The sequence below is a fragment of the Venturia canescens genome, chromosome 1 (genome assembly GCF_019457755.1).
Source record: "Venturia canescens isolate UGA chromosome 1, ASM1945775v1, whole genome shotgun sequence".
Taxonomy (NCBI): domain Eukaryota; kingdom Metazoa; phylum Arthropoda; class Insecta; order Hymenoptera; family Ichneumonidae; genus Venturia; species Venturia canescens.
Window position 1 is genome coordinate 39374702 of NC_057421.1, and position 26811 is coordinate 39401512.

Here is a 26811-nt window from a genome sequence, read left to right on the forward strand (position 1 = left end):
TCGCAACGGATCTGGATTAGGAGTGTCTTGGTGGAATTGTAGTCGGTACGGATGAAGTTTCGCACCTCTCAATACACGGTGCACTGTCGATTTGGGAAACCCTAGTCGTTCCGAGATCACTTTGGCACTCAAATGAGGATCAATTGCTATCATGGCTAAAATAGCCATGTTTCGGGCTTCATGCAATCCACCAAAATTATTGACGTTTGGGAAATGTCGACGGTGGTGGATCATCCGACCTGTCCTCGCTCGCTGCTCAAGGGTTCGGATTGTCTGCCGTGATGGGTGACGACGATCAGGATATTCACGTCGATACAAATTTTCAGCTCGAAAGTAATTGCCCCGACACCTCCCTAAAATAAGGAGCATTTCAACGATTTCGTTGGGACTGAAATCAGCCATTGTTGCTAATTTTCAGAATTTTCCTCTAATTTAAGAACTTTTAAAAATTTCGAGAATCAAGAATTTTTCTCTGATTTCAGAACCTTTACAAATTTTCGATTTCGTCTCTTGCTAATGACTGCGGAATATTTGATCCGAGCTGACCATGATATATAATATATAGTCAGTTGCATGATATATAATCATGCAACTGACGATATATTTACACTGGACAGTATTCCGCGCACTCTGGTTTAATTGAAAGATTATCTCAGTTGACACTTATTTCCAATCGAACGAAATAATGAAATCATGAAAAGTTTCGTTGTCATATGCATCCCGCTTTTTTTAATATTTTTTATTTTCATACACAGATCACAGTCTACATTTACGCGGCTGCTTTTATACCGGTTTAGTATACCACAAGTTTCAACAAAATAAATATTAATATGCACTTCGTTAGATGACGCGAAAATTATTTTTATTTTCTCACACACCCTTCATAACATCATAACCCCAAACGTCAACATGACGTGAAACTTCGGCTGGTGACTTTCGAGCTCTCGAGCTCCTTAGCTTTCCGCCAAACTTCCTTGTTCTTTTTATTGAATGTCATTGGCCCAAAAATTCTCTCACTCTTCATTGGTTGTAACAAAATTTCTCTCACCGGGGATATTGGCAGAGAACATAGATTTACATGGAACAACAGGGCCTATGTTAGGTTTTGGCACGGAAACTGTAGTTCCACTCATGGGCTGTAGAGCGCGCAGCGACGTATCCATGTGTTTCACACATTCAAAGCGTCAGTTGACCGCCCCCCTCTTATATATCGCTGCTAAGGAAGTCATAGCATCCGAGAGATTACCGGTTCATATACTCATGTTGAAAGAAATTTTTTTTGCCCTAATTTTTTTTTTATTGATATTTATGAATATTTGGAAATTGTATTGATAACTATAGCTCTTGCGACCACAGTTACTATTTCATAAAACTTCAACATATTAAGCGGCCCGGATAAGCCAGTAGCATTTTCTGCCGCTTAGGGATCAGAAGTTTATATGGTATAGTGGTTCGATGTCGCTCTCATGAGGTTGGAGATAGTAGTTCAAATCCAGATTGGTCGTGTTTTTTTTTCCATCAAAGACAGTTTTTCTTTTTAATTATAGCCGAAACTAAACAAATTCAATTGATTTTGTTGAATGGTTGAATTATTTTTTTGATTTTTTATGCAAAAAAATGACTGCAACATGTTAAATGTTTTAACAGCATTGAGACCCCAAGCGTGGGGTCCATAACTTATGGGTGCGAGCAAGAGGGCAATAGTACCCCAAGCATGGCTGAACGCTTGGGTACGAGAAAGCGCGCGCTATGACCCCAGCGTCAGTGTATGCGTGCTCACGTATATTGAACAGCGCCACGGTGGCCGGGGTCAGTACTAAGCGGACCCCAGCCAAATGCGCCCATATGGCCTGTTGTTCCATGTAAATCTATGTTCTCTGATATTGGTGATCATGGGGGCCAAGGAGCCTATGTTTGTAGTGGTTGGGAGTACGCGTATACATATTCGTCAAATCCTGAATGTGTTGGTAACTTTTGCATAATTTTAAGCCCGTGCAAAGTTATTTCTCAGAAATTACGACACCGATCGTGCTGATTTTGAGCTCATTCGACAGAGAACTTCTTAATTAGCTGAAAGTTCAATTTTCAAAGCCATACATAACTCATGAGCTCCGCAATTCTAGAAAATGACATGCCAGTTTTACCCCCACCACCGCGAATCGGAGAGCCTCAGGCCAGCAGACGACAGGGCTGTCAATGTATTTGTCCCGAGACCCCGAGACTCTACCGAGTCTCTTGATCATAATAATTAACGCGAAAATTGAATCGATGGTTTTTCGGGTATACGTACGCTGACTGACGCCTGATTAGACCTGAGCCAACCACAAAAAGAAGAAAAAGAAGAAGACTGACGACTGACCCATCTGATCACATCTTCCAAATTCGATGTTTGTGTATACGTGCATGTTGTTTTATTATTCCGCTAACTCTACAGAACTGTGGCACGTCCAAGTCCAAGTTCTTAGAATCCCGGTGACTTTACGATGTGTCCGTTAGGCGAGAAATGTATTTTTAAAACATAGTCCCGGATAATCTGTTTTTTGGGGTGAATTATTAATATTCGCGTTTTATTCGCAGGTGAATCAGTGAAGTGACTCTTATAAACATTCAGAAGGCTGGTGATTTTTACGATCTTTGTGGAGGTGAAAAATTTGTCACTAATGCCACTCTCTCGGATCTCGGAGCTCGTCCAGCTTTACATGGAGAATGGGTGAACAGTTTTTTGAGAGAAAAAAACAGTGAACTTATTGAACTCAAGTATCCTCTAAATCGTGCGGATCCAACAACCTAAAGGTGCGTAGTTTCATGGACATTTATCCGTCAAAGAAGACGAAAGTTTGATGCTCGAGCGAGGAAAAAACAGATAGTTTCTCGTCCGCGAATCGCAGAGCAAACCAGAAGACTTTGTTTTATATCGGTCAGGACTGATGATCGTGTTTTTACTCATGATATGATACGATCTCGGGTTCGAAAGCATTCTATCACTGTTTTGAATATCTCATGAACGTTGATTTGCTCAATTGACCGTCTCATTGCAGGTGGAAAGATCAGTAGGTTTTCAAGATCTGAAATATAACGTTGGTGGGAGCTTGAGAAATTTGATAGTTTGAGCAATCTGATGGAGCACGTACTACAAAATAAATCCCATGGTTGAAATAAGCACGAGTGTTGCACGATTACAGTGAGTTTATCAGTCATGATACAAATATTAATATTTAAAAAGTACAGAATTACTATGGAATCAATCCATACACATTTTCAAGCTAATTCATGCATTTATCATTTTTATATGCAGCCTCATAATGGAGTCCTCAAAGTTATTAACGGTTGTAACGAAAAATCTGATTAATTATTCTTATTTTTCTAATGTTTGCAACACAATACTGACTGTTAACGTAATCAGAACTAGAACATATAGTAAATACTTTGGGATGGGAAGATGTTTAATGTGGACCCTAGCGGATTGTACGACCAGGCATCGGTCAAAAAAAGTACAAAAACGACCGAAATTGGTCGAAAACAACCGAAAAACGACCAAATTCGGTCGTTTTTGTACTTTTTTTGACCGATGCCTGGTCATACAATCCGCTAGGGGAGCAATATTCAGACAATCGTTTTGTGCTACGCGAATCAACGTTAGTAGCATAGAGATAAGTCTAGTGAAGCAATTGCGCAAAGAAAATGGTTGCTCGAACGGTTGACTCTGCTGGAACATTGCAGCGACTGACAACGAGGCAACAGCTGCACATGCGAAAGGAAAAGCTCGTATTGGGAACAAATTGAACTGTTTACATAAAATAGCATTAACAGCAACCTATTCATAGTGAGTTTTGATAAAAAAAATTACAGCTTCGTTAAATGCAAATCGCCTTCAAATATTTGCCAATATTGTGCTGTTTCATGATTTTTTAAATGGTAAAAAAAGATGGATTCTATTAAAAGAGCTGCTAAATTTGTTGTAACCGTAATTATCGCTAATTCTTGCTCGTTTTTTCCACACTATTTTCACTTTTTTGGATAAACGCAGTCTCCACAACTCTACATCCTTGAAAAATCTCTACAACTGTGGTTTTTGAAAAATAGATGTGTCACAGTTAGCAGTTTTAGTTAATTACAAAAAAGTAAGGGGAAAAAATTTAAAAATTGTCTCAAAACACACAAACTAAATGGCTCCTGAGCTTTGCAATTCAACAAAATCACATGTCAATTTTACCCCCACCACTCCGAATCGTTTTATTCAGAGAAAGTATAGTCTCGGCGAGAGCCTCAGGCCAGAAGACCACAGGGCTGTCAATGTACTTGTCCCGAGACTCTACCGAGTCTCTTGATTATTAGTGATTTTCGTATTTTGCTCTTAAATATATTTTCTTCTGTTACACAGTGTTCTTATCAAAACATGGAGTCGAAATGGAATCTGTAGGAAGATACGGAACGCTGGTTTCTTACGCTGTACGTTTTGCTCTTTCTTCATCTGGACGTGACCGACCCTCATGATACATCGCTCTATTGACAACAACTCTAAAGAAGCAATCCAATTGTATTTCAAACGAACATAACTTCTGGTGGTTCCAAGCGCTTTTTTTCATTGACCTCTTGCTCTCGTGATTCAGTTCATATCTTTTTATTCTTGCGAGATATTTTTTTACTTGTTTTATTATTTTTCTCGAGCACTTGTATTGATATTTGTTATCGACTATAACGAACGCTGCCTCATTTTTGAAAGAGCTTTTTTACGATATCTTTCTAGCTCGAAAGTATTTTATCAGAGGCATGCTTTCGTAGAGTTTTTTTTTTATAATTACTCCATCAGTTAGTTCTCTTATTTCCGCGATCACATGAGTGCACATATTTTGTGCATATGTAGAATTGTACCATGGCCAAGCATATCTACTAAACTGGGGTGTAATCTTTTCAAACGTGTGTGAAACTCTCTTATACTACGTTATCGTACTATAATTGTTTATATTATGTATGTTCGCAAATTTTGTCAGAATTTGATTAATGTCTAGTGCAGACGAACAGCACTACTTTATTTGATCTCGTGAAGTTTTTCTGTCACTATTTCCACTTATTTCGACGGTACAAGAACAGCGGTGTGCAAACAATTAATGAAAAATATATGATGCCTATTTTATAAGAAAAATCGAGGTTTTGGTCTAATTATCAAAGCCAAAAGTGAATACGTACTGAATTAGAGATAAGATAAACGCGTCGAACCCAGATAAAAAATATATGAAAAATTTGAAATTCTTTCGATAAAAATATGTTGAATTATTCAGAACTCGTTCATTCACCATTCCGTGTCGATATTTGGAAAGATAATATGTAGCGGTGGGATGAATTTCGATTAAAAGATGTTTTTTAAGGCTGTTATTAGTGTATACGAGAACTTTTTCCGTTCACCGTGTTGTCATTGTTCTGGTACTTATCTTTATAACGCATCGCTAGAAAACTGCTTACATAATGAGCACAATGAAAACGACAATAGTAAAATAATTTCAACGAGGTCGCAAAATAATTATCACGATGTGGTATACCGGAGTAATAATATTCGCAAAAATTACGTGAACGGAGCAATGAAGATCTTGAAAGAGACTCGGCACGCGAAATGTTATGTTCACGATAGCAATAATAGTGAATCAAGTTTTAAAATAAAAAATTTAATAAAAAACAGTCTCCGTTTATTATGATTTTCCTTCTTTTTTACTGCCTGTTGAGTGATGCACCGTGCATGTTAATCACTTGCCATGATAATCAAATGCTAATAAATACCTGTAACCTGCAGACCATTCATAAATGTTTTTCTATCTCTTTCAAATATAGTGAAGTACATTAAGAGGATGGATCAGTCGGTATATCGCAACCGTGAGTGCGAGAAAGATAGCTGCAAATTTCGAAATCTAAATTCTTTGACACAGAAAATTCCAAGTGAGGCTAGTCGACTGATCCATACTCTTGATTCGAGAAAAAATTACCCTAGGGAAAAAAAGGTTGGGACAAGTACATTGATGGTCCCTCGTTTGCTGATAATTCCACCCATAAAAAAAACTTTAAACAAAATTTTTTTTTAATTGTAAAAAAAATTATTTCATAAAAAAAAATACAGAACAATTCGAAAAAAATTTTACAAATCTTGAAAAAACGTTATATTAAAAAAAAAATAATCTGCATCTATTTTTTAAAGTGTCAAAAGAATCAAATAACAAGTAAAAAATAATAAACCGAAAAATCGCCCTTGAAATCATTTTGGAAACCGATGCCTCATTCTTCTTATTTGATTCGAACAGCTAAATCAATTGAAAAAAATTCCATCTAATTTACGTGCAACATTAAAATTTATTATATCAATTCGAGGCCAAGTATTTTCTAATGAATTGAAAAAAGTTACCATTTGAATTACGTGCAGCACTAAAATTTATGATATCAATCGGTGGACAAGTATTTTATTAGTAACTCCAAATTTTGACATTATTGAATTGTTCTAAGAAGCTTTCAAATCCAAAAGAATCACATGCAAGCTAGTCATTTCTTACTCTATGGTGGTAGAGACTTATAAGAAAATCGATTCTTCTCAGACTTTCAGGATCCTCTGGTATTTTTCACAAAATTCAACGTCGATTGGATCGATACAAATTATGTTTAAATAAAAGTACTTGTCCGGCCCATCACTATCCATTCAATAAAAAATCAATCATAAAAAACGAAATTGTACGGCAGAATCTGGTCAAAAATTTATTGAAATGCGATTCATTATTAGTTTAATATTCTTAATAATAGTATAGGTTAGTTCTTATTCCGAAATGAATTCGTTCGCTGGAAGAATAAGTGGGAAGTAAAATTTGCCATCATTGAATATAAACTGGAGAGTTATTTTGGAAGCTTGAACTATTATGTATAATTTTTTTCATTTATCGATGCACAATAATATCCCTTGTATATTGCGGAACAATTTGTTTACGTTTTGTATTAAATTAGTGCAATTAAGTAAAAATTACTTGAAGATAATTCTCTCAATTCCCTCTGCATGAATACTTGTGATCCATCAGTTCTAGACAAGCCCTGATTTTTATTTGGATAGACAATTTAAACGGAAAGTCATGGGCCGGACAAGTACTTTTATTTAAACATAATTTGTATCGATCCAATCGACGTTGAATTTTGTGAAAAATACCAGAGGATCCTGAAAGTCTGAGAAGAATCGATTTTCTTATAAGTCTCTACCACCATAGAGTAAGAAATGACTAGCTTGCATGTGATTCTTTTGGATTTGAAAGCTTCTTAGAACAATTCAATAATGTCAAAATTTGGAGTTACTAATAAAATACTTGTCCACCGATTGATATCATAAATTTTAGTGCTGCACGTAATTCAAATGGTAACTTTTTTCAATTCATTAGAAAATACTTGGCCTCGAATTGATATAATAAATTTTAATGTTGCACGTAAATTAGATGGAATTTTTTTCAATTGATTTAGCTGTTCGAATCAAATAAGAAGAATGAGGCATCGGTTTCCAAAATGATTTCAAGGGCGATTTTTCGGTTTATTATTTTTTACTTGTTATTTGATTCTTTTGACACTTTAAAAAATAGATGCAGATTAGTTTTTTTTTAATATAACGTTTTTTCAAGATTTGTAAAATTTTTTTCGAATTGTTCTGTATTTTTTTTTATGAAATAATTTTTTTTACAATTAAAAAAAAATTTTGTTTAAAGTTTTTTTTATGGGTGGAATTATCAGCAAACGAGGGACCATCAATGTACTTGTCCCAACCTTTTTTTCCCTAGGGGAAGTTTATGGTTTGATATCACGTCTTTTTTCTCAAAAGATCCTTATTTATGTTCAGATGACTATAAGATTTTAGTTTAAATATCTATGAATTGTTTATAATTTTCGGCGTATAACGTTGGTTTTCACGAAAAAAGACCTATTTTTCGTCGAAATTGTACTGAAAATATTTCGATAGAGGTTTATTCTTGGACTTTGGTGATTTTTCTCCTTGTCTTCTAATATGTTTCGTCCATTGGGAACTCAAGAGCATGGAGCAATGCGTGTTGCGGGCCGAGATATGATTTTCGGCTGATAACGTTAGGAAAAAGAAAGGAAAAGAGGAAAGATAGATCAAATTCAAGACACAACAAATCCAACAGAATTGGCCCTTTTTAAATGTTGCTTTTGCATTCTGAATCTAGACATTTTCGTGTCATTCAAAACGTGTCCCCGATGAAATATATTTCCAAAGTTTGCAAGTGGCCGCTGAGATCCAATTATCTACGGTTTGATAGTTGCTGAAAAAAGGCACCCAGAAACATTTATTATGTCAGAACTCAAAGAAGCAAAAAAAACTGAGCGTACTTAATTCAACAGAGCAACGGAATTCAAAAACGTTTAAGGTATCTGCATTGGTTTTGGAGAAAAACAATTTCAGGAGAATTCAGGAATAAATTTAAAAGTTTAAAAACTCAGAATAAAATAGACAACGGAAACTTTAGGAATTTAGAAAAGCTGAAGACGTTTGTGATGAATTTTTGAGATTACATGTTACGGTTGGAGTAAAAAATTTAAATGATTGGCACACATGTTGCGACACAAAAATATGAAAGTTTGGAGGCATTTGCTTCATACCGCAGTAATACAAACTTCAATAGTATTTAAAAAGAAATACTTTAAAACTTGCTAAACCAAGTTCTATTACTCATTCTCATAATCAAAGATAGGGGGTGATACTTAACACACATATTTATGCACAGAAATTTCAGAGTTCGCAGGTATCTGCGCAATAAATTTTGAAGACAGCAATTTAAAATCTATCCATAAATGAGCAACTGAAGACTTCTGTGATGAGTTTTTTACTTCATATATATGTTACAGTTAGTTTTAAAAAGTAAAATGAGTGGCACAGTATATAAATTTTATAATTCGCAAATTTTTGCTGTATTTCAATAATCCAAATCTATAGTATTATAGAGAAAAGTTGGCAAAAGTCATGATGTTACGTTGAAATGACATAGCGAATATTGTATTCAGAAATTCTGTATGTTCCCATGGATGTTAGCTAGCATTATATTTGATCACATCCAAAACTGAGCAACTGTAGACTTAGCGTAATGAATCTTTTCACTAATAATTCCACATTTGTAGTTCGCAAAGTGGGAATACTCAACATACATGTCATTTCATAAGTATTGTTGTCAAAATTTGTTTTTGCCTACTGCATTCCAAAGATTCGACTTTTCATATGATCAGCAAACAAAGCATCCAAAGACTTTTTGGAATAAGTTTCAAAATTTGTTACTCGACAGACCAGGTGGAAAAAGAATAACTACACTTATATCAAGACCAGAAACTGTTTTGAGAATCTGATGTACAAAATGTGAGATTGATGATCATAGCTGGAAACCTCTTGAATCACGTTACCACAATCAGCATGAAGAAATAGTAGAAAATCATAGGACACATATTAGGCAATTAATTAATGATATGTATCGATCCGCTGCAAACCGATGGAGTGAAAACAAGGATCGGAGAGGGCAGAGCCAAACTGAATATGAAGCAAAATATGGAAAACATGAGAAATAAATTAGAAAACATTTATTCAATTAAAGTTTACAACATCATTCTAACAGTTCTGTGTGTTTTTGTTGTATTTATTCATATATATAATCTGACGCCTTCATATATATAACCTAGCCTACTGACGATATATTTACACTGCACAATATTTCTCGCACTCTGATTTAATTGAAAGATTACTTTAGTTAACGCTTATTTCCAGTCGAACAAAATAATGAAATCTTGAAAAGTTTTCGTTGACATATGCATCGCGCATTTTTTATATCCTTTTTCGCACACATATCACAGACTACATTTACGCGGCCGCTTTGATACTGGTTTAGTATATCACAAAATTTAACGAAATAAATAGTAATATGCACTTCGTTAGATGACGAAAATTATTTTTAGTCATCCCGCACGCACTTCATAACATCATAACCCCAAACGTCAAAATGACGTGAAACTTCGGCTGGTGACTTTCGAGCTCTCGGCATGTGACGTCAGTCCGCGACACCGCCGCGAAGTTAGACCGAGGGACATGAGGCCTTTGATGGTATTATATACAGACATGTCAAATTTCTAAATGTGTTAGTAACTTTTGCATAATCTTGAGCCTGTGCAAAGTTTTTTCTCAGCAATTACGCTACTGATCGTGTTGGTTTCGGGCTCATTCGAAAGAGATTTTGAAATTTAGTCTCCAAACTAATTTTCGCTTAACAAAACATCTCTTGAGCTCCGCAATTCTGGAAAATGACATGCCAGTTTTACCCCCACCACCGCGAATCGTTTTATTCAGAGAAAAGATAGTCTCGGCGAGAGCCTCAGGCCAGCAGACGACAGGGCTGTCAATGTACTTGTCCCGAGACTCTACCGAGTCTCTTGATTCAGTGAAGAGAACAAGTGTAATAGAGGAACCTCGTGCAAATCACTAATTGACAGTGTGGCGGACAAGAAACTTTTATCGGTATATGTCGTTTCAATTATTTTTATATCCATTATTTGCATCCTATCAGTGATATACGTCAAACTTTGACATGAGCATGAGTAAATAATTTATTTTTGCTATATTTCCGCTACCCCTTCGGTGATCGATTTTCCGGTCTCTGGGACCCCGCTCTAGAGGTATCTAGAATTTGTGTTCTGCAGAAGTATGTGAGGATAATCGAATTCCTTGCGAGACACAGGAAAAAGGAAGAAATTCGTAATTGCATATCAAGTTTTCAGCTTCAAAATGGTAATGAGGAATAAACTTCACCGGGAAATTTTAACCGTTTTTTTCCGCAAAATTATTCACTATTTTTTTCCTGATTTTTAGAGTAATTTTTGTTGCATTGATTATATTTCTAAAATTCCAACTGTTTACCCAAATATTAGTCGACTAATAGATTGTTGCCCATTACAGTATATTGAGTCGACGCGCTATTGTGATCGAGGACCGTGCAATCTTCAAACTTACTTCTAATTGGTTATTGTACGAGCTCGTCCTTACGTGGATCAGTGTTAGTGGCTGCATCATCAGTATAGAGATGTTACATACACGCGCCCAAAATTACTGCCTACGAAAATCGAATGTTGGTGTAGATTTTAAAGGGATCGAGATGTGAGCGTAGAGCCGGAAAACAGAAAAGGTTTCGACACCGTCAATATGGACGAGACTATATAGAGCTTACATTAACGAGGATTTGTTAGCGCCGGTCCTACCAACGATGCCAATTTTCTCATGCGGCTTCAACACGCACGTGCTACAATTGAATCACACAATTAGCAAAGTGTATTCTATTTTCGAAAAAATCTTGTTTAGTAAATTTAGGTCCAATAAACAATGGTACGTCGACCAAAAATTTATTATTCTTCTCTCTGTACGAACATCAAATTATCATTTTGTTCGAACATCGGATCCACGAAAAATTAAGAATTCTCATTTGTCCCAACTCCTACTGATTGACAGACGAAGAAATAATTTCATCACAAGATATAAAATTTTCTTTTTATACAGTTTATTCGTAATTGTATTATATCTCTAATTCTGCAGTACATATATACTCATGGGCGATACCAGGGCTGTCGCCGGACATCGGTGCCTCCTGTATTATGATCAGAGGCAGAATATTTTCACAACATATACATGTCAACGAGATGGGATGGGCCGAGAAAAAATGCAGTATGTGCGATGAAATAGAAACGGTCTAAATGAAAATCGTCCGTTAAATATCGATTTCGCAATCGAGCCCTAAAAACAAAAAGTTATGATCACTGACATCATAGTCAGCGCTATTTCGAAAATTAAAAAAAATCATACTATAATGTTTTATTTGATGTAGAATCATATCGATGACAATAAAAGTCCCGGTTCTTCCAATACCGGCGTTACAGTGCATGAGAATTGGGCCAAGAGCAGTGGGCGACTGATTTGTTGAACCACCTGGGCTCGCAGTAGCGGCTATTGTGATTCTTGTCGTGCAATTATATTATGTAGAAGATTAAAAACACAATACAGATCCGAAGGAACTCCATGATCTGGCCAAGCCTATAGATAAATTAATAATATTATTCAACGTTTAATAATAATTAAAATAATTTTTTAATTGCATCCAAAAATCTTATATGACAACGATTTAAAAAAATGCTGCAAATTGAAATTTGCAAATTGCTTCCTCAAGATGATCAAGATGCACGATGCTCAAAGTTTCTTCTATGAAGTGCTATATTTATCATTTTGGCTTCCTCATAGAGGAAGCTTTGAGCATCGTGCATCTTGAGCACAGTGCATCTTGATCATCTTGAGGAAGCAATTTGCAAATTTCAATTTGCAGCATTTTTTTTGTATATAAGGAAATAATGTAAATACATTATTTTCTCTGCCTTCTTTTACGAACTTTAATTTATCTCTTTGTTTAAATCCATAAAAAACAACTGAATGACGAGCCATCAGAAAAAACAGTTTGCAACTTTCAATTTTCATTGTTTTTCTATTTACACTGAAATTAAATAATTCTGACAACTTTGCTGAAAAGTATAGAGGAAGTACAGACTTATACATAATATCTTACAAGATTTCCAAAAATTGAAGCGGTTGGACGATTTTTTGAAAAATTCATATTTTCGTAAAATTCAAAATGTCATAAAATTTGAACCACTCAACCGATATTCCCTAAATTCAATATCAACCTTCCTATTATGATAGTCTATTTATAAAAAAAAAATTATTAATAAATCTCTAAATTTTCGAAAGTTAGATCGTCGACACCCTTTTTATGAAAATTTCAAAACGTCGTCAGATTTATAATTTTTTACAAATTCTGACAAAATTATCAGAGAGTGAAGAGCTTGTATAGATTAACATCTGTGTAAAACGGTAGCCCTGTATCTCAAACCGTTTCCGAGTTATAAGCGTTTGAATTTTGCAGTGCCATAACATACACACACACACACACACACACACACACACGCGCGCGCACGTGGTCTAATTTCACTCCCGTGGAGTGTATACTATTTTTCACCACACATGCACCGAAAATTCAACCTTCCAATTTCGGAAAGTTGAATTTTCGGTGCATGTGTGATGAAAAAATCATAAATAAAATTACTTAAAAATGATAGTGATACATATGTTGAGGTTCCGAGAATTGTGATTCATTTTTTGAAATATAAATTCCCGCAAAATATAATCGGTCGTGAAAGTGCGGCCGAGTGCGCGTAGATTCCATTCGCCACCATACCCACCGATTTCTCTCTCCGGCCAGTAGCTTGCACATTTGTTCTACGAGAAAAGAACTCAACTTTAGTATTTTACGGTGAAACAACAAAATCGATTATATCACGAAAATTAGCGGTTTTGAGAATTGTTTTGTTTTTTTTTTTTCATTATGTCGCGCATACCTTTCCTCTTTCCATCTCTTTGGTAGTCATTACAGTTAACTGATATGAGTATTCTCCTGATAAACCATGTGCCAACAGTCTTTCATGGTATTGGGCAAACAACCTTGAGTAGCTATGTAACATTTGTTGAATATGCAAGTGTCCCCGGAAGCGGTGACGCCTTTACACGTACCTTCCCCTTCTTCGTTCTAAAACATCCAACAACAGTCATACGTTTTTTTTTCAATAATTTTTATAAATCGTTTTTCATATTCCTGAACTGGTTTATAATACGAGGAAATTATATTGTTGTCTTTATATGGGGCATTCCACGTCAAACCAGCCACGTCAAAACTTTTGGATTTTTGATTTGGTTCAAAATTTTTCAGGTTGTTATACCCATTGAAAGGAGCTCTCTTGATTTTTTCCAGAATTTTTAGTGAATTGGATAATAAATTATGATTTTTGGAAAAAAATAGAAATTTTTTTTCTTTTCCTTATAACTTTCAGAAAAATGGGCCGAATTGAACTTTTTCTTTTTTTTAACTTGAGTGTTTTTTTCTGTTCTTTTCGAAGATATTTTTTAAAAAATTATTGGTGTAGATTTTAATCAATTTTTCGCAGTTTTAAGCAAAAAACCATTAATTTCAGGCAATAAGACACTTTCAGTTTTTTTCGAAAAAATTTTCAAAAAAAACTTCAACTAATCCAACGATTTTTAAGACTAGTTGCGTTATGGGATCTCGTTTGGTTATATTTTTTTCGTAATTTTGAAAAAAAAATTCACCAATAAAATCTTAGTTTTAGACCTGGACATTCAACCAAAAGTGATGTTTCATACGTGCAATACCATTTTGAATTATAGATCCTACTTGACTACAAGCGAAGTGTCGAATAGCAGTTTGAAAAGTTTAATAGAGAAGGTAGTCATAAACCATTGATGAGAGGGGAACTATCGGTGGGACAGTTCTGATCTGGCGAGATCGTTATTGCAATCCCTTTGGATTGCAGAGGCACTACAGAATAAACGATTTACGATCGGCATCCGAGGATGCTTAAAAAAAATTTGGTCTTAAGTAAGACCCATCAACTGTGCTCTTTTTTTTGGCATAGAATATCTCTAATGATCGTTGATAACGGGTTAATACTATGATGATAGTGACAACCCTGAGATTGAAATATCATTAGGTAAGCAATCCTTACTTCAACACAGTTTTTTTTGAGCATCCTCGGATGCCGATCGTAAATCGTTTATTTTGTAGTGCCTCTTCAACCCAAAAGGATTGCAACAACGATCTCGCAAGATCGGAACTGTCCCACTGATAGTTTCCATCTCATCAATGGCTTATGACTACCTTCTCTATTAAACTTTTCGAATTGCTATTCGACACTTCGCTTGTAGTCAAATAGGATCGATAATTCAAAATGGTATTGCACGTATGAAACATCACTTTTGGTTGGATATCCAGGCCTAAAACTAAGATTTTATTGGTGAATTTTTTTTTTCAAAATTACGAAAAAAATATTGGGATCTGACAAAATTCGTGAGACATCTGGTGTCAAATTTTGAACTACAACCGGGGTGAACATGGACAACTAACACACGCACAAGTCACTTGAAGATGTGACACATACATGTACGTTGCACCCCGGTATGCGCCATTTTTAGCTTGGCCACGCCTCCATGTCAGATCCCAATAAGCAAACGAGATCCCATAACGCAACTAGTTTTGAAAATCGTTTGGATTATTTGAAGTTTTTTTGAGAATTTTTTCGAAAAAAATTGAAGAAGTCTTATTGCCTAAAATTAATGGTTTTTTGCTTGAAACTGCGAAAAATTGATTAAAATCTACACCAATAATTTTTTTAAAAATATCTTCGAAAAGAACAGAAAAAAACACTCAAGGTTAAAAAAAAAAAAAGTTGAATTCGGCCCATTTTTCGGAAAGTTATAGGGAAAAGAAAAAAAAATCCCTATTTTTTTCCAAAAATCATAACTTATTATCCAATCCACTAAAAATTCTGGAAAAAATCAAGAGAGCTTCTTTCAATCGTTATAACAACGTGAAAAATTTTGAACCAAATCAAAAATCCAAAAGATTTGAAGTGGCTGATTTGACATGGAATGCCCCATATATATTTTACTCATTTGAATATAACTAGCATTGATGTAATCGGCCGCGGGAACCCTGAGGTCCACATCTTTCAACCGTACTCACGTATGATCGACTGAAATGAAATCACATGGTGGTTGTTAAGGCTTTCACGAATAACGAATTCTTATGATGATTCTTTGCTCGATTCTCCATTCTAAGACCCTATTTCCTCGAGACACGATGACGACATTCGAGCTGTTGCAGAGATTCAATTTATTCCCAAAACGAGCTTTTCCTTTCGCAGGTGCAGCTGTTGCCTCGTTGTCAGTCGCTGCAATATTCCAGCAGAGTCAACCGTTCGAGCAACCATTTTCTTTGCGCAATTGCTTCACTCAACTTATCTCTATGCCACTAACGTTGATTCGCGTAGCACGAAACGATTGTCTGAAATTGAGTCAACAATTTTAACCTTCATTATGGATCTCGTTGCTTTTTTGTTGAATTTACTGTGCTAACGCTGCTTTTCTTATTGCTCCCCTAGCGGATTGTATGACCAGGCATCGGTCAAAAAAAGTACAAAAACGACCGAATTTGGTCGTTTTTCGGTTGTTTTCGACCAATTTCGGTCGTTTTTGTACTTTTTTTGACCGATGCCTGGTCGTACAATCCGCTAGGATCCACATTAAACATCTTCCCATCCCAAAGTATTTACTATGTTCTAGTTCTGATTACGTTAACAGTCAGTATTGTGTTGCAAACATTAGAAAAATAAGAATAATTAATCAGATTTTTCGTTACAACCGTTAATAACTTTGAGGACTCCATTATGAGGCTGCATATAAAAATGATAAATGCATGAATTAGCTTGAAAATGTGTATGGATTGATTCCATAGTAATTCTGTACTTTTTAAATATTAATATTTGTATCATGACTGATAAACTCACTGTAATCGTGCAACACTCGTGCTTATTTCAACCATGGGATTTATTTTGTAGTACGTGCTCCATCAGATTGCTCAAACTATCAAATTTCTCAAGCTCCCACCAACGTTATATTTCAGATCTTGAAAACCTACTGATCTTTCCACCTGCAATGAGACGGTCAATTGAGCAAATCGACGTTCATGAGATATTCAAAACAGTGATAGAATGCTTTCGAACCCGAGATCGTATCATATCATGAGTAAAAACACGATCATCAGTCCTGACCGATATAAAACAAAGTCTTCTGGTTTGCTCTGCGATTCGCGGACGAGAAACTATCCGTTTTTTCCTCGCTCGAGCATCAAACTTTCATCTTCTTTGACGGATAAATGTCCATGAAACTACGCACCTTTAGGTTGTTGGATCCGCACGATTTAGAGGATACTTGAGTTCAATAAGTTCACTGTTTTTTTCTCTCAAAAAACTGTCCACCCATTCTCCATGTAAAGCTGGACGAGCTCCGAGATCCGAGAGAGTGGCATTAGTGGCAAATTTTTCACCTCCACAAAGATCGTAAAAATTACCAGCCTTCTGAATGTTTATAAGAGTCACTTCACCGATTCACCTGCGAATAAAATGCGAATATTAATAATTCACCCCAAAAAACAGATTATCCGGGACTATGTTTTAAAAATACATTTCTCGCCTAACGGACACATCGTAAAGTCACCGGGATTCGAAGAACTTGGACTTGGACGTGCCACAGTTCTGTAAAGTTAGCGGAATAAAACAACATGCACGTATACACAAACATCGAATTTGGAAGATGTGATCAGATGGGTCGTCAGTCAGCGTACGTATACCCGAAAAACCATCGATTCAATTTTCGCGTTATTATGATAAAACAATCACTTCGTAAATTATTCAACATTACACTTGCATTTCCCAAATGATTTCAGGTTGATTTTGTAAAAAATAAACAAATTTCAAGTTACTTTTCGCCAACTATACGCCCAATCGTTTAAAATTTATTTTAAATAAAATTGATTTTCAAACGTTATAATAATAACGGCAAAAAATTGCGAGAATGATTCCCAAGATATAGCAATAATAAAAAATAAGAGTTGTTGTTTTATTCCGCTAACTATACAGAACTAACGAAGTTCAGGTCTGTCAGCGTCCAAGTATAGAATGTACCCGTCTACACGTTCAATAATATTGTGCAATCACGTATATTGCGCAATATTATTGACCGTGTGTAGCGGGCCTTAAGCATTGAGTGTCACCCCCCTGCTCCTCCGCAGCTTCTGCAGTGTTGACACATGCCGTATTAGTCTACTGTATGTCGATTTTACTGGCAAAAGCTCCAAAAAGCCTAATGACAGGTATGTCACTTATAGAAAAGTGACGGTTTTCTTCCAGACAAAAAACCGTTGAACCCTTTTTTACGGTTGATCGTGTTGGAGTTAAATAGTATAAACGCAAAGCTACGTCAGTCAATCTTCGAATTAGAAAACCGTTGCAGCGAAGCACAACATATAATAACAATTAAATCAAAGAACGCCAAAAAGAAAAGAATAGACTATCAAGTAGGTAGGTATAGGTGTGTGACAATGCCAGAGAGCGAGGCAGTTTATCAACCAACAACAGAAGGTTACACTTACGAGGCTGGTGGGAATACCAATGACCCGGGAAATGGCTTCAGAAGTGGTTTTTCAAGAATATTATTTCGACACAAAGTCAGCACAAGAAAATGGGCTGAATGGGTCTTACTATCAGTTGCAATCTGTGCATCCGTTGCAGGCTTAACAACTCTTCTGGTCAATCTTTTTGCTGCAGATGCAAATGATATCACATATGCAGATTTTAAACCAGTCAGCATTACTTTTCTTCTGCATGCAATTCGCACTTGAAACCTCAACAATAATATTGCTCTTTGCTATATTACATAGGGAAATTCAACCAGGAGTACCAAGGTTGAAGGGCATATGGAAAATGGAAGTAGAGGATCGATTGCCGTTGGAGCTACTATCACATTGATCGGCTTATTACTTGGATGCAGCTGGGCATGGCTCCGCTTTTTCAAGCGTAGCAAATCACCCAGAGGGGGAATGAATAGAGGCAGTGGCCAGGTAAACCACAAAATTTCTTTCAATCCCCTATGTCTTCATTCTACGTTTATACTCTATTATTCTCTTGAAAAAAATCACATCTCTTAACATTTCAACAGTAAATTATGACAGGCCTCCATGAATCAATTTTTTATTTGTGAAAAAAAATAAAATCACAGTTAAAGTAATTTTGTACTTTTGTTTAAATCTTAAAAACCAACTGTATTTAAATGTAGTATAATAATAGCCTTCGCGGACTAACTATCAAAATTTCAAATTGATTCACTATTTAGTTTTCAAGATATTCGCGATTAAAAATGAGTCATTTTGTACGTGATGCCTATACCTAACACATCACTGGATAGCACTTTGTTTACATTTTTTTATTACTCATGCTAAATGGGTCTTACGACTTTAAGGTAACACCTTTTATACTCAGTTTAACGTATCAATTAAACGTTTCGTTGGAGGATTTGTGTTACATCATATCTTATTAACATGTAAAAATATTAAAAACGATAGTTTTGCAAAACCATCAACTGATAAATGCAAATTTCCACGATGACATATTTTCTCAGGTATTTTTCAAAGAATTATCTGCATTTTTTGACCAATTTCATTGCACCATGTCTCATTTTGTTCCTTAACTGATCCTCTAAGAATCCACCATGTAGTTTTTTTTTTTAACTTAATCGTTTCACTGTTGCAGCTACACTACCGGCCAAAAGTTTGGGGACGCTTGTTGAAATTTCTCGACGGACCAAAAATTAAATTGTTTAATCGAAAAAAGAGATATCGAAATTTAGTGGACGGCGTTTTAAAGGGGACACATGTAGCTTCAATTTGCGCCTTGATAAAACCTTTTTAAATTCATTTTCAGTCCGGTACATACTTTTGAAGTTGGCCGTTTTTCAACCATTTTTCAGCCCTTAAAATCGCGCGCACGGTTCGTAGAAAATTTTTCCAATGGTATTCACCATGGAAAATGTAGAAGGGGGATTTATTGTTTTTTTATTATTATTTTTTATTGTTTTTTGATAATATTTGATAATATTGTTTTTTTTTTAAAGTTGCATGCGATTTTTTTTACCCCGTTATCTTATTTTTTTTGAAAAAATAACGTTTTGAAAAAGTACCGCCTCACGAGAAAACTATGACGTTTTGAAAAAAATTGTCAAGCCGGTAAAAACATGTATTTGATGAGTCTGTACTCGCTAGAATTTTTTTTTAGAATTTTTGGTGCAGGTTTTTTGAAAATTAATATTCGTCGAAATGCTGATTTTTCAAATTGCTTTAACTCGGGAATTATCTGGTGCGTGATAAAATGTTAATAGAAAAAATTTTCATGTTTTTCTCTATAATAATCATTAAAATTCTTTAAGAAATTTTTTCAACATTTTTTTCGAAATTTTTTACCTAATTTTTTTCCAAACCCTCGTCAGAATTGTACGCATCGTCTTTTTTACGTATAATATTTTCTTACTTAAAAATTGTGAAGGCCGTACTCAAAGCCAGAGGCGGTTTTTTCGATGAACTTGTATAAAAGAGGTAAGAGACATAACATCTAGTATATATTTTTTTCTAAGTAATATGTAAAAAAGACGATGTGTATAATTCTGACAGCGAAGGTGTGAAAAAAAAATTTTCAAAAAATTTCGAAAAAAATGTTGAAAAACTTTCTTAAAAAATTCTAATGATTATTATAGAGAAAAGCAATGAAAATCTTTCCCATTAATATTTTATCATGCACCAGATAATTCCCGAGTTAAAGCAATTAGAAAAATCAGCATTTCGACGAAAATTAATTTTCAAAAAACCTGCACGAAAAATTCTAAAAAAAAATTCTAGCGAGTACAGAATCATCAAATACATGTTTTTACCCGCTTGACAATTTTCGCCTAAACGTCATAGTTTTCTCGTGACGCGGTACTTTTTCAAAACGTTATTTTTTCAAAAAAAAAATGAGATAACGCAGGAAAAAAAATTGCACGCAATTTTAAAAAATAACATCAAAGTTAGTACTCCCCCTTTTACGTTTTCCATGGTGAATACCACTGCAAAAATTTTCTACGAACCGTGCGCGCCATTTTTAAGGGCTGAAAAAAAGTTGAAAAACAGCCAACTTCAAAAGAATATATTGGACTGAAAAAATATTTAAAAACATTTTATTAAGGCGCAAATTGAAGCTACATGTGGCCCCTTTAAAATGCCGTTAGCAAAATTTCGATATCTTTTTTTTTCGATTAAACAATTTAACTTTTGGTGCGTCAAGAAATTTCAATGTGCGTTTCCAAACTTTTGGCCGGTAGTGTAATTGTCTGTAGAGGATCAGCTAAGAAACAAAATAAGATGCGATGCAATAAAATCGATTTAAAAATGCAGATAGTTCTTTGAAAAATACCTGGGAAAATGTGTCGTCGTGGAAATTTGCATTTATTAGTTGATGGTTTTGCAGAACTATCGTTTTTAATATTTTTATATGTTAAGGATGTACGAGTACTAGACTCGATTTCAGATGGCACTCTAATTTTTTTGTATGTTGTAGTCCAAGCTTAATACTTGATCTGTGTGAAATTTCAAGGTCCCTTATCGACTGTTTAATCGAAATATTATTAGTTAAAAAGAATACAATTTTACGTGTCGCCTATAGCCGCAATGGCTTCGAAGCTTGTATAACTCAAAATGTGATGTATTTCTATATCAGATGTCGATAATAAAAAAAATCTATTATATGAATTGAACCCTCAGGATTCTAACGGTTGGTTAAAAAAAGGGGGTCAACGGACATCTGAATTAGAAATCTAAAGTTAAAGACGACAAATGCTCACGGAATCTGAGGATTTTATAACCCTGAGAAGTTGTGGCAACATCGCAAAACCTATATATGTATACATCTGTACATAACCTAACTTTACTGTCAGAGGCTCACTCCAAATGAAAAAATTAACGATATTTTGATACACAGCATTTCAAGCGATATAAAAACTATGAAGAAATAATTGCATTCATAAAATAACTAAACGTTAGTGCAAAAAAATGTATATAATTTTCGTTTAGAAAATATTTCAATTGGCTCCGAAAAGCGGTTTGCACATTGTGTATACAAAAATTCTTTTGAGATAGGCTCTTTTCTTCGTTAATAAACGGAAAATGAAAAAATGCACGGAAAAAAAATTTGGCATGGTATATTTTTGTAAAATAAATTTCGATTCATCAAATGCTTGGTAATATGTGTAAGATTTTTTATTGAGATGCCTCAAACGGTATGGGATCGATCGTTTGGAAATAAATTTCCCTTTATCTCTACCGTGAGTGGCGTGAATGTTATGCCGGATCATTTTGTTGACATAATAACTTGAGGTTATGGGTACTTCAACGCCCGACGTTGTCAGACGAAAACTTTTCACAATGCACTACCGAGTCTTATTAACAACTCTGCACAAAATATTTTCCATGATAAAATGAACTTGAATATTATTTACCGTTCAAAAGTCATTATAACATTTCTTAATAATATTATGCTACACGTAATTGTCTGTGGTAATTTCTTTAAAAAAATATGGTCAAAGACTGTCCATTGACTAGTACGACCCGCTTTAACATCCTTAATAAGATATGCTGTAACACAAATCCTTTAACAATACGTTTAATCAGTACGTTAAACTTAGTATAAAAGTGTTTTGAAAATTTAGTACTCATTTGAATAGCATGCAGTATAGGAGTTACCTCAAAGAAATATTCAGAGGAAACGCAAAAAAGTTTAGGACATTTTAATTTTTATTACCTCTGATTATTAAAAAGAAAATTGCTAATACAAATTTCCACAGGGTCTTGAGATTTAAAAACATTTATTCCCACATATTTGTAGAATGGAAATGGAACAATTGTGGTAGAAAAAATCTATTTATTTGAAACTATGCTGTTTTTCCTTTTTTCTTAAGAGAAAAGACATTTCGATATACAGGATGAGGCAATAACTATTAGCAGTGAAAATATTTCCTAATTTTCCAGACTTGGGCAAAAACTTTTCGTACAAAAGTTGCATGGATCGTAGGAGATTATCAAATAGTGTCCACGAGATTTATCTAAACGGAGGCGCTTCAAAAGCATTTCAAGATCATCACTAATTTTTCTAACGAGTCTACTATTTTTTTTCTTCATAATTTTATCAAGGAACTCTAAATAAGTTCATACACCAAATTTTATCATGGTCGATCAAGATTTTGCATTAAAAATCGATGAAATGGAAATTTTTATATTTTTAGCCTTAAATCGATTTAAAAAACGGTGCAACCACTTGTCAGGATGGTCGGATTAATAATAATAATTAGAGATCAATTGAACAGAACATAACTTTATGTTGGTTCACATACATCTGTTACAAATCAATTCCACATTTGATCTGTTACTTTTCTCCATAACAACCAAATCCATAGCCATCTCCATGCACGGAGGCTAGATCAATGTATATTTTGCCTACTAAATTACTTCACAATTCGGCCCTTCCTGACTCTTGTCCGACTCGGACAATGTTTGTTCCAACACAATTTTTTTTTTAATTTGCTCCGTTGTACCATGGTCTAATGTTAGATGCCTCCAATGTTCCTTTATAAGGACGTCACGATGTCTGGGAGTTTTCTATGTCTTTCACTATATATCTATCATTTCTAAGTACTTAAGCGATTTCGCATGGTCCTTTGAACTCTGGAATAAGATTTTTTTAGTGCGCCTGGGGTGCTATCAAAATTTTTGATACCCACATAATCGCCTTCTTTATATTTTCGAGCTTCTTTCCTACTTTGTTTAAAATAACGTTGATTATATTCTTGACTCTTTAGAATATTCTTTTCAGCACGTGTGCGAATATTTTCAAGATCACGCTCCGGCGGTAACACTGTTTTTTCTAAATAATCCTTTACTCCGTCTATCGAACAGTCGAGTTTACAAGGTTTTGTAGGCTTCCAAAAAATTTGAAAAAATTCTGGGTTACTTATTGGAGTGTCTAATACATGACCCAGCAGCTACCTAACTCAAAAGTTCAAAACCGTCGTTAATAAAAATGAAACAATAGTCTAAACAGTGGGAAAAACGGAATTTTGTTAACAAATTCGTAACTCCAAAATAAACAAATATTTCAAAAAACGGTTCTAGGGTTTTGTAGCTTAGACTATGAGCTTTCAAAAGAATATAGTGTTTTTGTGTGGGTTTCAAAAAGTTGAATTATTTGAGCACCTGAAAATGTGGAATATTTTATGGATTCATGCATGTCAGAAAATAAAAGAAAAGGTAATTTTACGATACAAACATGATATTTTATTATTCAAAATACAATGGAATGATATATTGATGATAATCGAAATCGTAGTCCTCGTCGCCATCTTGTTCAATGGGTATGTCGTCGTGAATCTCTTCTCCGTTGGGTTCATTCTCACTTTCCTGATCGTAAAATACTTGGGAACGACGGTCACGTAAACTGTACATTATCTGGGATGAGCTCCTTTCACCCATTTTGAAAAACTGCTAGAAAGAAAGGAAAAACAACCGATTGATACGCCAAAATTACAAAAAAAGTTTTTTTATCTAAGTTAAAGTTCGTGAAAAAAAGCCGCAACAGCATGAAATACATGCAACATTTATTTCAATATAAAAAAACTGAAAAACTACGAAAACGAAAAATACAACACCATCCACTTACCTTCGAAAATACTCACGCGGTGTGTACACTGACCCTTTCAGGGAACGGCAGCGACTTACACTCACTGGCGTTTTTAGGTAAACTGCCGGAACCGGCGGTCCCTTAGACATTTAGTCCCTACTACTATCTAGATTTTTTAGGGGAGGGGGGGGGGGGGGGTAACCGAAGCCTGCCTTCTATCGGCAAGAAAGAATTTTGAGTTCGAAATTTCGACTGTTCCTTTAAAGTCCCAGTATACACACGCCGGGTTAATTGCAAATTCAGCATCGCAGAGAACTTTCTACCAATATTTTCCCGAGGGATTGTCAACCATTTTAGCAAGTAGCGGACCTAATACTCTGTTTACGCGTTCAACTTGTCCGTTTGCTTGGGGTGAGCCTGTAGCCACCAACACATGGTGAACGTTATTTTCTTGCAGAAAATCTTTAAATTCACTGGAGGTAAAACACGTACCTCTATCAGTCACAACTATATAAGGGCGACTATAATTAGAAAAATGCTGCCGTAAACTTTCCACAGCTTCTTTTGATGCTGTTGTTTTTGTTGCATATAATTTTGTAAATTTTGTGAATCCATCAACAACAACTAATAAGTGTTGTTTTATTAAATGTTTTCTGACGATTGGTCCTATATGATCCACATGAAAGGTTTGAAATGGCATGTTACCCTTCGGAATTGAATGCAAAAATCCTTCTACTTTGCCTGCACAGGGTGAAAACGCAATGCACTTAAGACATTTTTCTGATGTGTTCTTTTATTTTAACACGCATCTGAGGAAACCAATAAGTTTTATCGATAGCGTTCAACGTTTTTTCTAAACTAAAATGGCCTAATTCGTCATGATATTTACGAAGTACATGACCTTCCATTTTTTCGGGTACATAAAATCTTATTTCAGTGCCCTTTTTCTTGTAAACTAGCCCGTTTTTCATTTCATTCACGCATCGCATGATTTCCAACTCTCGTCTCAATAATTCACTATTACGTCGCTCTAATTGGAGTTCTCTATTTCGATACCGATTTTCTAACGTATCATCGTTTACATCAATTTCAATTTGGTCAATGTCCCCGGTTGCAGTGTCACATAAATTTTCCACATTATTCATCCACTCACCGCTCGGATCATCAGCATTCAACCTTGAAATAAAATCTTTCTTCGTGCCATTGGTCGGTAGCCCTCGTCTCTAATTCGGCTTTGAATTGATTCACCGTTATTTTCTTCGGATCCATAGCATGTAAATGAAGTACCCTATTGGTCACTGTAATATGCAAATGCGTACACTCTCTCACTTAATTTTTAAATAAAAGACCAATCTTGAACCAGACGATCGTCGTATATGATCGCTTCCAATTCATTAATAATCACGCAACTTGTATATCCGCATGAAATATTCGTTGATTTACTTCACTTTCTTAAGGTTGTTATGGAGCCAGCTCAAAATGCTACCACCAAGCTGAATTTTTTTCTGTTTGTTTATGGCCCCTTCGCTGAACGCTCTGTGAAATTTGAATGCGATTCACAGTACCGTTCTTGAGAAAAAAATTCGGAAAGTCAAAGTGTTTAATGCGCGTTTTACATGACGCTTATGGGAACATTCCGACCATTTTTCAGTTTTTTAGATGTATTTCCAAAAAAAATACTACCACAGAGCTGAAAAAATTGGTACGGTTTGATGAAATATCAGATTATCTTGTAGAATTTCCGAAATTAGAATTTACAGCACCGTTTTAGAGTTATTTAAGTTTTTAATCGAGAATTTGCTGTAAAATGGAGTACGCAAAATATTACGCCGTGGAACACGGCAACAGAGTAGACGGTATGAACCCTCCCTACTTAACCCATACTCACAATCGGTAACCCTGTACAAGGGTTTCCGTTGATAAGTGTTGATGTTGATGTATGGGATGCGTACTCTAAAGCTCGGCGACACTGCCGCTAATCTGACCGCTATCGCATAACGTGATTTGCGCCGTTGCCAATTCGTATGACGCAAGTTGAGATATAAAAAATGATCGAAAATAATTTTCTAAATTAATAAGAATATTTCCTGAGATCGTCAATTTGTTAAAAATGCATTTTTTTATGGTTAGACGTGAAAAAAACTGTCCAAAACCATATATTAATTATGACGATTATTTCATAGTGATAGTTGATAACAATTAGTCGGTCCCATATATAAGCATAGGACACCCCCCTCTTACTTCACCCCCGGCGGCTAGACCCCACAACAACCTTAAGAATAATACGTTCTTCTCCGTACGTGTTCGATCGATACGATTAATCGACGTAAAAATCGTTATCGATGTAACGCTGAGACTGACGCAATATATATTTTTTTTTCAAATTTATTCCCGAATCCCACTTCTGATTTGTAAGGATGTTCGGAATAATAATAATAATTAGAGATCAATTGAAAAGAACATAACTTTATTTTGGTTCACATTCGTCTGTTACAAATCAATTCCACATTCGATCTGTTACTTTTCTCCATAGCAACCAAATCCATAGCCATCTCCATACGCGGAGGCTAGATCCATATATATCTCGCATACTAAATTACTTCACAAACT

The 26811-nt window shown here is 35.1% G+C and overlaps 1 protein-coding gene, 2 long non-coding RNA genes and 1 pseudogene across 7 annotated transcripts in view; 3 read left to right on the top strand and 1 right to left on the bottom strand.

Moving 5' to 3' along the window:
* The first annotated feature begins 1944 nt into the window (after positions 1 to 1944).
* Positions 1945 to 5673, top strand: LOC122418956 (uncharacterized). Of its 3 annotated transcripts, none has more exons than XR_006262784.1 (5): positions 1945 to 1963; positions 2578 to 2793; positions 3039 to 3181; positions 3296 to 3823; positions 4382 to 5673. It is a non-coding gene; the product is annotated as an uncharacterized lncRNA (long non-coding RNA). The 3 variants fall into 3 exon arrangements; XR_006262782.1 differs by lacking the exon at positions 1945 to 1963 and adding an exon at positions 2167 to 2505; XR_006262783.1 differs by lacking the exon at positions 1945 to 1963 and adding an exon at positions 2167 to 2387.
* Positions 5674 to 10347: 4674 nt separating this feature from the next.
* LOC122418875 (uncharacterized) lies at positions 10348 to 11396 on the top strand. The gene is made up of 3 exons (XR_006262755.1): positions 10348 to 10519; positions 10676 to 10789; positions 10958 to 11396. It is a non-coding gene; the product is annotated as an uncharacterized lncRNA (long non-coding RNA).
* Positions 11397 to 11741: 345 nt separating this feature from the next.
* On the bottom strand, positions 11742 to 14266 carry LOC122412938 (tyrosine-protein phosphatase corkscrew-like; annotated as a pseudogene).
* Positions 14267 to 17690: 3424 nt separating this feature from the next.
* Positions 17691 to 26811, top strand: part of LOC122418872 (uncharacterized) — a 68032-nt gene continuing 58911 nt past the window's right edge. Inside the window, exons 1-2 of one of the 3 annotated variants that reach the window (XR_006262737.1) lie at positions 17691 to 18308; positions 18387 to 18566. Coding sequence is in view for 2 of the 3 variants with exons in the window: in XM_043432959.1 (XP_043288894.1) it covers positions 18048 to 18308; positions 18387 to 18566 (441 nt within the window). In the remaining variant the exon portion in view is untranslated. The remainder of the gene's footprint in view (positions 18309 to 18386; positions 18567 to 26811) is intronic. The other 2 variants (XM_043432959.1, XM_043432960.1) reach the window with 2 other exon arrangements.